Source organism: Ictidomys tridecemlineatus, chromosome 11 (genome assembly GCF_052094955.1).
Source record: "Ictidomys tridecemlineatus isolate mIctTri1 chromosome 11, mIctTri1.hap1, whole genome shotgun sequence".
NCBI classification, from domain to species: Eukaryota; Metazoa; Chordata; class Mammalia; order Rodentia; family Sciuridae; genus Ictidomys; species Ictidomys tridecemlineatus.
In genome coordinates this window covers 128,526,099-128,537,113 of record NC_135487.1, presented here as the reverse complement: position 1 = coordinate 128,537,113, position 11,015 = coordinate 128,526,099, and the positions used below count along the sequence as shown (strand labels likewise).

Here is an 11,015-nt window from a genome sequence, read left to right as displayed (position 1 = left end):
GCCCTCTCAGGTCCATGCCACTCACAACCGGTGAGCTGGGAACTGGGAACGGGATGAGGCAGGAGCCAGTCAGCTGGGCTCGACGGTCCGGAAGAGACGGAGGCGAGCCCCACACACAGGCCTTTAGACACGCTTTCTTAGGGGCAAGAGAAGGGCTTCAGGGAATATGCGCGCTTTTCACCTGGACCAGAGCCCACCACCCCTCCAAGTGCAGTGCAGCCCTGCCGGAAAGCGAAGCTCCCACATGCCCCGCCCACTAGACCACACCCCCATGGGCGGAGCACCATAGCCCCTCCTCCACCGCAGCGCGCCTCCGACTCCCGCGCAGGCGTAGTGCATCCGCCCCGCCCCTAGCTGCGTGCGCATCTAAACGCCTGACGTAAGTGCGCAGACGCCATTTTAGCCGGTCCTACTCCGCACGGAGCGTGGCAGCCATTTTGTTTTGGACACCGAGCAGGAGTTGGCGGCGGCAGCTGTGGAGGCAGAGACGAAAGGCAGAGAAGGGCAGGCCGGGCGACCAGGCGGATTGGCCGGCTAGGTAGTCAACTAAACGAACGAACCGCGCATTCTACCGCTTGCTTATTTAACCAACCGCCCACCTAGTGCACCCGAGCCCCTCCGCCGGCAACCCAGGTTCGGCCGGTCCCCGGCCGCCCGCCGCAGCCGTGGTGGCAGCCCCGGGAGGAGCGCTGGCGTCCGTTTCCTTTGGTGCGTTTCGGTGGGAAGAGGGGGAGGGGGGATGGAGGGGGGGTGGCGGACGGTCCAGCGGCTAGGGAGGCCGGCTGTGGGCGCCGAGGCAGCGTTGGCGGGGAGGCCGGCTGTGGGCGCCGAGGCAGCGTTGGCGGGGAGGCCGGCTGTGGGCGCCGAGGCAGCGTTGGCGGGGAGGCCAACGGGGAGGGGGCGGAGCCCGAGACGGGGCGGGGCCCAGGTGGTGGTGAAGGCCCCGGGACCTGGTGGGCGGAGGCGGGCCGGCCTCGGCGGCGCTGGGGACGGTGGGGGGGTTTACTGGGGGGAAGGGGTGCCAGGGATTCAACTCAGGGTGCTTAACCACTGAGCCACCTCCCTGCCCTGTTTGGCATTTATTTAGAGACAGGGTCTCACTGAGTTGCTTAGCGTCTCTATTTTGCTGAGGCTGGCTTTGAACTCGCGATCCTCCTGCCTCAGCCTCCCGAGCCGCTGGGATTATAGGCGTGTGCCACCGCGCTGGGGCAGTGGTAGGGGTTTAAACGAGGACTATCGGACCTCGTGGCGGCTTTAGGGTTAAAGTCTGAGAGGGCTCTGGAGAGCTGACTCCCATATGAATGCTTATTTAGGAAACCTCTCCCACTCAGCCCCATAAATCCCTAATCCCTTGCCAAGGCTCCTGAAACTGGGCATGCCCGTGTGTCTTCCCTGGATCAGTGGGTCTCAACTTTGCCCATTAGGCTGCTTATTTCCCACTATTTGCTGATCCCCGGCCTCTGCCCCTGCCACCAGAGATTGGTCTGGACCCCTGGCATCTGTATTTTTAAACGTTTCTTAGCCAAGTCTTTTGCAGCCAAGGTTGAAAAAGGTTCTCTGTATTAAAAGCCAGATTTTTTTTTTTTTTAATTGAAGATTGAAGCCAGGGGCACTTTACCACTGACCTATGTCCCCAGCCTTTTGTTTTGAGACAGGGTCTGAGTTGCTTAATTTTTGTCATTCTCCTGCCTCCAGGTTCCGTGGTGGCTGGGATTATAGGCATGTACCACAGTGTCAGGCTAAAAGCCAGACTCTTAAAACAATTTTGGCAGATGTTTGCTGTCCTTGGCCTTAAAATTTTTAATAATTTGAGACAACACTCATAAACTCATAATGAATTTTGATTTTCAATAATCAGTGACATAGACCTTTTCATTCATTGTTTTGCACTTGTCCCTTTTAGAAATAAAGTAGCCATTATTCTGATTTCTTCATTCTGCATGTCATCCTTTGTAGATTCACGGGATTTGAAGATGGCTGCACAATCAGCGCCGAAAGTTGTGCTAAAAAGCACCACCAAGATGTCTCTAAATGAGCGGTGAGGCAGCCAACAGCAACTTCAGCTCCTTCCTAAGAAAACATTACTTAAATGGCCCTGGGGTCCAATGCACAAAAACCGTTGTAAGCTAAATACCAACAGAAGGCTTCAGACCTCTGTTCTTAGTTGCATCTTAATGTGGTACACAAAACAAATTGGGCGGTTGTTTCAAAACCCCATAACAGTAGATTTTTATGTTAAGCTGTCTGAAATATTTATCTGGTGGGATGTATTTTAAAAAGACTCCTCGCACCCTCTCTTTTCTTCAATTTTTTTTCTTTTTTTTTTTTTTTTTGCATTGATACAGGGGTGGTGCAGCACGGTAGCATGATATACCCTGGCTGCAAAAGGCTTGCTGCCCAGTCCAAGGCCAGCAGTGTTGTGTCTGGCCTGTAAGAGGCAGGTAGCAAGCCATGAATATGTCCAAAGGCCCTCGAATGCCATTCCTGGGCCTTGTAAGAGGCACTTGCTTTGCTCCATTTCACTTTCTTTCCATTCTGCTTTTTAGTTTGTTTTTGTTTTGGAATCTTTTAACAGTTAAGTGTTCTGTCTCATTCCATTAAGCTTAACCCTGTCAGATATAATAGAGAAATATTTTCACAGGCTCTTAAATGATTAAACTAATATTTCTCAAAAGTACTCACTTGGAATTGGAAAAAATGATCCTTTGAAACTGAGAAAAATTAAGGTATTTAAAGGCAGTTTCTATCTGAGAGCTTTGTTCATTCAGTATATTTGGCCAGTAATCTTTATCAAGTTGATGTTAAAATGTCTATTTTTGCTTCTTCTGAAGCATATATACTTCTCTCCTTATCTCTGAGAATGTAGAACATTAATTACTTATATTCACATGTTCCTAAGCAACATGTATTTATAAATTGATACACTTCTAAAATTTATGTGGATGTATTATTTCCCTGGCTTTGAAAATGCTCTAGGCCTTCCTCGTATTTGCCCTTAAACTGAACCCTTGAGTTCCCAAAGTTTAGGCTTTCTTTGTTTGTCTTTGAAACTACATCTTCTGTCTCTTGTCATCATATCTGCTTATTGCGTGTTTTTCATACTTTCCACCTCTCTTAAGAGCTGTTACCTGAGCCCTTGTTATCACTTTTGATTGTGCTGCACTTAGCTGCATTTCTAAGTTTCTGATTCTTGCAAGTTTTGTGGAAACAGAGGAGTCTTTAACCCACATCAGCCTTGATCTAAACGTACCACTTTACTTAAAAGTTCGTGGGATCTGGAGCTCCTGGTCTAGCAAGCCATGAAAATGCCAATAAATGTTTTGTAATAAAGCTTTTGTTTAAACATCCATTTTGTTCGACCTTGAAGCTTTACTAATATGCTGAAGAACAAACAGCCGATGCCAGTGAATATTCGAGCTTCGATGCAGCAACAACAGCAGCTAGCCAGTGCCAGAAACAGAAGACTGGCCCAGCAGATGGAGAATAGACCCTCTGTCCAGGCAGCATTAAAACTTAAGCAGGTGAGAGAATGCGTCGTAATGCTCTGAAGCAGCTGGTGGTCTGTGTCAGTCCGCTGAGGCTGTCTGGATGCCATGGATGATGACACTGAGGCTCAGGGCCAAACCTGAAGCTTCTATGAAAGGGAAGTTCAGAGAATTCCGATTTTGGCAGGTACTGATAAAAATAATGTTTTATTATTTCTGTTTTAGGGAGTTTGCCATCTGTGTGGCCTGTTTGTGTTATCAGTGACTATTAATCTCTTACGTTTGGTCCTTTACCCGAAAAGTAGATTTGATGGATTTTTTTAATACAAAGAACCTTTGTTTCAGGTTGGGGTATAGCTCAAAAGAAGAGCACTTGCCTACCATGTGCAAGGCCATGGATTTGTTCCCCAGCACTGCCCAAAAAAAGAGAAGGAAAGAAACTATTTGTTTAGATGATCTTCAAAATATCCTTTACTTCCTGTTAAATGATCCATGTCCTAGGGAAATAATTTTATTCTTCCCTATACAGGGAATTTGGCCTTAGTCAAAAGTTTTCAGTGCTAAAATATACAAAAAATATAGTGACTTTTGTTTCCACAGCACCTGAAGTTTTATCAGTACATTAGAGCAAGAGTTCTGAGTAGCTAACTTAAGAATTAGTGAGGTTCTCTTTCAAATTTCCAGTAAGAGATAAATCTATAAAGACCTGAAATAAAACCTGCTCTTTATTATTCATAGACTTTATATGCAAGTCCGGACATTGGCTGTGGAAGGATATGTCCAAGCTGTGGCTGGGCGTCCGGAGGGCGATGCCATGCAACTGTAAGGACTTTAACTGGTAGCACTGCATGGCTGTGCATAAATTCAGCAGTTAAATATAACACCCTCCCACTCTTATTCCGAACCACTGGCTCACTGACCAAAAATAAACAAGGCTTTCTGCTTCAGCTACCTTAAGCCTTGTATGACTGGATCCATCTCTGACTCAGGAAAGCCAGAAGCAAAAGGCACCAACAAAGGACCTTTCAGCATGAAGCTTTCAATGTAGGCTGTGCGAGAAGTAACCTCCAGAGCAACACTGTCAGTCGCTTCTGATATGATGGAAATGCTCTGCGCTGTCCAGTACAGTAACCACTAGCCACATACGGCTATTCAGAACTTTAAATGTAGCTAGTGCTGTGGAGGAGCTTCAATAGCCACATGTGTCCAGTGGCTGTCTCAAATAGCAGTTTTAGAGTGGAAACCAGTGGTATAGTGGACATCCTTAAGTGTCCTATCAATGTTAGAGGCCAAGATTGGTAGCAGCTAGGGATGGGGATAGGAGGAGAACTCTAGGCACTGTGTAGTTCTTCATTGAAGCATAGAACTCAGTAGAATCGATATGTTCAGGAAAACTGAACATGAGGTACTTACAGAATATAGTCTTGACCTCATGATTGTGTGCTGGGGCTCTGAGTGTAGCTCAGTGGTAGAGCATGCGTAAGGGTATGGATTTGACCCCTAACACTACAAAAACAAAATAATTGTGTGCTAATTAGAAGAGTGAGGACAGTCCCTTAAAGTTGGTTGCACCTCCTGTGCTAGATGTCTTTCTCTACTGATCAGAAGTGGCTTGTTATCTTTATCTTGTGCTAGGAAGTTATGCCTCACAGCACAAGAGGGCTACTATTGGCCAGAGGGGGACACATGTCTTTGGTAGTTATTTGTGGGTTGAACCTAAGCGTGCATAAACTTTATTTACATTCATGTTGTAGAAAAACAGGCCTTGGTTGTATGTTCAAAGCTACATTGATGAAATTTCCTTTGAAGAATTTTTTTAAGATGTGATCCTCAAGGATTTATTTTTTTGAGAACAGATTATTGAAAATCTATCTCTGTAGTATGTCCTTGTCCTCATATGTGCCCCTTTGTGGTTAAAGTTCACCTATGTTATTTCTAACAGTTTGGCTGGCTCTCTGGAGATATATTTTTGTTTATTTTGAATTAAAAGTTATAATATTGGCTTAAGGAAGCTGTTTGCAAGTGTAGCTATGGAATTATGGATTTCTAAGAAATGTAAGGAAAGGAAGTTTGACTCTTTTGTGTTTATTTGCATCTTAAGGTAAAAAGTGGACCGTCTGGAGATAGATACTCAAAGGAAAAATGGAGCACACTGGCCTCTTTGACTGAAAAATCAATCTTGTTCTTAAGTCAAAAGAATTCAAATGAACTTGTAATTTAAATTGTGCCCAGAGTGTGGTGAACTTCCTGTGGTGTTTGAGTAAGCCTTTGAAGACAGTGGTAGTTCCTGGGCAGGTATGAATTAAGTCATGTCATTGTCAACCTGGGGTTCAGAAACAGCAAGTGTTCTTATTAAAACCTAAGTTCCAGCTGGTGGTATATGACTTCTATAGCCAAATCAGTGAGGTGAATTTGTGGTGATGCCGATTTCATGGGATCATACTGAAGCTTCTTAGAGTTTATGCTCTGGAATTCTTTTATAGCATGTTCTGAGAACAAAGGTTTCTGATTCGGGATCCTTAATGATACCCACAGCAGGTTATTTCCCGCCATCTCACTTGCTTCCTTTTCTTTGCACTTAGAATTGCCACCTCTCACTGAATTGCTTTTTGATCTCAATCCTCCAACACCTTTTCTTCCAGAAGAGCTTAAAGCAGCGCCTGGGTAAGAGTAACATCCAGGCACGGTTAGGCCGACCCATAGGGGCCCTGGCCAGGGGAGCAATTGGAGGACGAGGTCTGCCCATAATCCAGAGAGGCTTATCCAGAGGAGGACTACGTGGGGGACGTGCCACCAGAACCCTGCTTAGGGGCGGGATGTCGCTCCGAGGTCAGTGCTTTGTGTACCTGATAACTGTTGGGCCCTGTCCCCTTTCCTTTTCTCTTGGGCTGCTTATGGACACATTTGTTTAACATCTTTAATACTAAATTTGTATTAATCTAATTAATAACTTTTGAAATCACATTTTTAGTAGTGCTGCATGCCTTTTATTGATACCATTCCTTTTCTGGTAATGTGCAATGGTGAGAGGCTATGACCTGCATAACAGGTAATTCATGTCATCTCCATTTCATTTTAAAGCACCCTGCTGCTGCTTGATTCAAAGCACATTCAAGTTGTAGAAATAAGTCAAGTTTAAGAAATGTATGTTAGCATATATATGAGGCCATGGGTTCAATCCCCAGCACCAAAAAAATAAAGAAATGTATGGGTCTTTGGCCTATGTCAAAACTAAACATCTCTGTTCCTGGTGCTAGCGCAACACTGTTAATCTGAAAGAAAGAGAGGAAAAGTTGACCAATAGTACTTAACCTATATCTTGTAATTTGGGCACTGCTATTCTATTCCCTGTATAATTTTTAAATTTATTAAAAGTATGTACTTAATTAACTCGCAACTTCCCAAGATGGATTTGTGGTCAGAAATGTTGAACTGATACAAATAATGAGCAACTTAATCTGGTCACACTCTTAAGTGTGCAGCTTGCCCTACCCAGCCTACAAACTAACTGAATTACTTTAATTTAACCCTCACCGCCTTCCTTTGGTTAGAATCTACTTTTGTTTCTCTTGGATTTACCTGCATATACATTGTATGCCTCCTCTCCAAGGTCAAAACCTGCTCCGAGGTGGACGAGCCGTAGCTCCCCGAATGGGCTTAAGAAGAGGTGGTGTTCGAGGTCGTGGAGGTCCTGGGAGAGGGGGCCTAGGGCGTGGAGCTATGGGTCGTGGCGGAATCGGTGGTAGAGGTTAGTCAGCTACCAACTTCAGAGAGTAGCTCCCCCTATTTCCTTCCTTTAAAAACTCAGAGCCACCTTTCTGCACAGCTTCAAGTCACAGGCAGGCTTGTTTGTTTGTCTTGTTTTGTTTTTTGAAACTGGCTTATTTCCTAAATTCACATGCTGGTAGATTGAAAGTCTGTCATAATTTTTCTAAGAGCCAGTCAGGTACATATTACAGAACCAGATATTATGCAGTGTTCCCCTAGGTTCTTACAGATTTAAATTTTTTTAATTTTAAATAACAAAGTGGTTAGTTTGGAATTTTGTCTTTTACTAAATCTGCCCCATCACTACCACATGCCCATCTTCTAACTTAAAACCTCACTTTAACTCAGATAAGAATAGAGGAGGTGGCCTGGGGGTATGGCCCCTGGATTCAATCCCCACTACCCTACACAAACAAACACATAAAAAATGTGAACAGAAAGAAGGTAGTAAGAGGCTGGGAGTATAGGTCAGTGGTAGAGCTCATGCTTAGCACCATGAGGCCCTGGGTTCCATCCCCAGCATGGGGAGTGAAAGTCAAGAGGGTGAGACTTGGCGCTGAGCAGTGGCTCTGAAATAAGTTTCTGCTTATGGGGAACCAGAGAGGTTTTTCTGATAAAGGTAGGAAATTAAATGATATTACTGTCAGTTAACTAACTGGCTTTTGCTGATAATCTTACCTTTGAGGTCTTGATATTTGTCTTTTGATCTCATAACCCAGATTGGGGGGGAAAAAATTGGTGGTGGTGTTACTGCCAAATCTCATGGGGGCTTTCTGACTTAGAATTTAGTGAGAAACTCCCACCACCGTCTGTTCAAGCGGAACAGCCCCTGTGTGTATTTGCTTCATTCCTTTATAACCTGGACATTGCCAAAGAAGAAATTAACTGGGAAAGGGCATTAGATAGCCAAGGGCTATTTTTTTTTTTCTCTTTCATTATATACTATGTAGGGTTTTTTTGTTGTTGTTTTTTGTTTTTTTGGGGGGGGGGTTTAGTGAAATGCGAGGTAGTTTGGTTTCAGGATGAAATAGGTTTTCAAATTATCCCGACTTGATTTTTGAGAGATCACATGGGTAGGGAAGATTAAAATGACTCAAAAAGCCGGATGTATTTTATTAAGTGAATTGAAACTACCTCTCAGATAACCACCATTGTCGTGAGGTGCCTAGAATCAGAGATAAAGAGGCTGGTACTCAACATGTTTTTCTAATCACATTGTCTGTGTCAAAGAGAAACCCTCAATAACCTGACACATGAAGTCAGTTGATTAGCCTTAATAAAATTAAGGAGAGAACTTTCCAGAGGGTATCAATTAAAGCTTAATTAATTTGAATGTCTGCCTTCGCATCCCTGATTCTCTGTGCCCTTTTTACTACCTCCCTGTTACTAAATTCAATTATCTATAATGTATTTTAATTATGAATTTAGAGGGGGGTCTCAAACATTAGGGAATTTCTTTCTTAGAAGAGATTATCTGTTTATTAGCCGATTATTTTCCATTTGTTGATAGATTTTTAGATAGTATTTAGAGAGGAGCATGTCATAAGGGATTCATTATATGTGCTTTCCATGTGTTGCTTTCTATCCAGTGTGTTTCTTGTTTTTCCAGATTTCTCCTCCTCTCTGCCCTGCCCTCAGCTTTCTCAGCTAGGCCCCACTGCTCTAAGGGGCATTTACGTAGCTCCCATTAAACCTACTTGTAACTGTCTTTTTTTCTTCCCCTCCTTGGGCCAGGTCGGGGCATGATAGGTCGGGGAAGAGGGGGCTTTGGAGGCCGAGGCCGAGGCCGTGGAAGGGGAAGAGGTGCCCTCACTCGCCCTGTATTGACCAAGGAGCAGCTGGACAACCAGTTGGATGCGTACATGTCGAAAACTAAAGGACACCTGGATGCGGAGTTGGATGCCTATATGGCACAGACAGATCCAGAAACCAACGACTGAAGCCTGCCTGCCTGTCCTTCTGTGAGAGACTCTTGTTAAGTCACCACATCTGTAAATAACCTTGAGATAACAGATGAGAAGAAACCTGATTGATGCTGGAAGGACCTATCTCAATAGGCTATGGACTCACCTGTCACCAGTTTGTGCATTTAGTGTGTTCCTTTTACTTTTTGATACTGTGTTGTATGAAACTCTTTTTTTCCTTTGATTTAGTTGGGGTTTTTTTGTTTGTTTGTTTTGTTTTCCTCTTCCCTTCACCCAGACTTTGAAGATGAATGTGTTGGCCTTGTGGGTAGAACACTTTGCCTACCTCTGCCTCCCTTCACCTATATCATACACTGACATTCTCTGTGCCCCCACAAAAAGTTCCAGAAAGAGCCAGTTTTCCTCCTGGATGCCTTGGTTTCTGAGATAGAATTCTGTTGTACATCCTGTTTAATAGCGTCTTAGAAGTGTTAAGAAAATCTGGAGCTGAAAAATAACGTTTTGCTGCATTGTTAACAATGTAGTAAATTGGGAATATTGACATTACTATAGGGACACATAACAGGTTACCATGGTATCTGCTTTGACTGAAGTTGCTACCAGGTGCATGGATACCACATCATTGATAACCAGCATGCTGGATTGGATACGTGTATTTTCTACCCTCAGATGAGATTTTTGAGCTTGCCTCTTGGTTGCTTTGTATCATATCCAGAGGGATGGGCTGCCTTACACCTGCAATCGAGAGGAAGAAGCCCTTTGGTTTGAGCACAGGGAGAGGAGTGGGGCAGTAGGGAGACCACCACTGGAAAGGATCAGGAGCTGCCCGTGCCAGAATGCAGTTATCATGTTTGTCCCAGGCCACTGTTGGGCTTCTCCATTGTTGGCTTTATTTGATCCTCTTCTTTCTCTTGAAGGTTTAAGTTCAACCATATTCTGTCAACTGTTCCCAGTTTTCAGTGGAATCTTGTATTTCTGGTTCATTATAACAAATTGTTCTCTCAAATCCAACCAGGACTCTCTCTTTATTTGTTGGGCTCCTGAGGTGCTGTAGCTGTTTTAATGTTATCTTAATGTACCCCTTGTGTAGTTGAGAGTCATTCTTGCTTGTGGGGGAGACTTTGAGGCAGAGGGTGAAAGTTTTTGCCTTTTTCGATCCACTCTATAAAGTAATGAACTGGCTATGGGAACCTAAATGGAGATAGTCCTTGGACCCTAACATAATTTGCCTTGCTGTTTGGCCACCCACAATAAGCCCCTTGCCATTGATTGAGCTGTGTGACATCCTACACATTAGGATCCTGGAGGGACATTTTGGTCATGACAACCTGAACTTGGATTCTTACCTGTTTGAGGGTCTGTAAACAAGTCTGGATGGTGCCTGGCAAAATGCCAGAGGGAGTGGTTTGTGAAGTAAGGCCAGTGAGCCATTAAGTGTGGAGATTTCTTATTGGTTGACTGATGTATCTAGTTTATGCTAATTCAGGTAAGCTGTGTGGAATGTATAAATACCCCTCCTGTCCTACAATAAAAGGCTTCCACTCCTGTTGTATCAATCTACACAAATTGCTCGTTCCCCCCGCCCCTTATTTTGCTGCAGCCAGACTGCAGCAGAGAGCTTGGTGCTGATAACGCCAAGGTTCGTTCCCCGTACAGGCCACCATCTGCAGCAGTCTGGCTGCAGCAAAATAAGGGGGGGGGTGACGAGCAAACCACTCCCTCTGGCATTTTGCCAGGGGCCATCCAGACTTGTTTACAGACCCTAACATTTCTCTGGCAAAATGCCAGGCGCCATCCTGACTTGTTTACAGACTCTAACATGAGATGGGACATCCAA

General features: G+C 44.4%; 1 protein-coding gene across 5 annotated transcripts; it reads left to right on the top strand.

Annotated features, from left to right (window-relative positions):
* Positions 1-393: 393 nt before the first annotated feature.
* Positions 394-10,189, top strand: Chtop (chromatin target of PRMT1). 5 transcript variants are annotated; one of them, XM_078027526.1, is made up of 6 exons: positions 403-708; positions 1,957-2,038; positions 3,368-3,521; positions 6,131-6,314; positions 7,096-7,233; positions 8,988-10,189. In XM_078027526.1, exons 2-6 carry the CDS (start codon positions 1,974-1,976, stop codon positions 9,191-9,193), a joined length of 747 nt encoding a protein of 248 aa, XP_077883652.1. In that variant the 5' UTR covers positions 403-708; positions 1,957-1,973; the 3' UTR covers positions 9,194-10,189. The 5 variants fall into 5 exon arrangements, with proteins under 5 accessions (XP_077883655.1, XP_077883654.1, XP_077883653.1 ...); XM_078027525.1 differs by having other exon boundaries at positions 6,128-6,314; XM_078027528.1 differs by lacking the exon at positions 7,096-7,233 and having other exon boundaries at positions 398-708.
* Positions 10,190-11,015: the final 826 nt, after the last annotated feature.

What these genes read in the sequence shown, in the direction of transcription:
- Chtop (XM_078027525.1), top strand. Translation starts at nt 1,974, where the DNA reads ATGGCTGCACAATCAGCGCCGAAAGTTGTGCTAAAAAGCACCACCAAG. An exon ending in CAGCATTAAAACTTAAGCAG is followed by an intron (nt 3,522 to 6,127) that starts GTGAGAGAATGC and finishes CTTTTCTTCCAG; the next exon opens with AAGAGCTTAAAGCAGCGCCT. An exon ending in GGGCGGGATGTCGCTCCGAG is followed by an intron (nt 6,315 to 7,095) that starts GTCAGTGCTTTG and finishes CTCCTCTCCAAG; the next exon opens with GTCAAAACCTGCTCCGAGGT.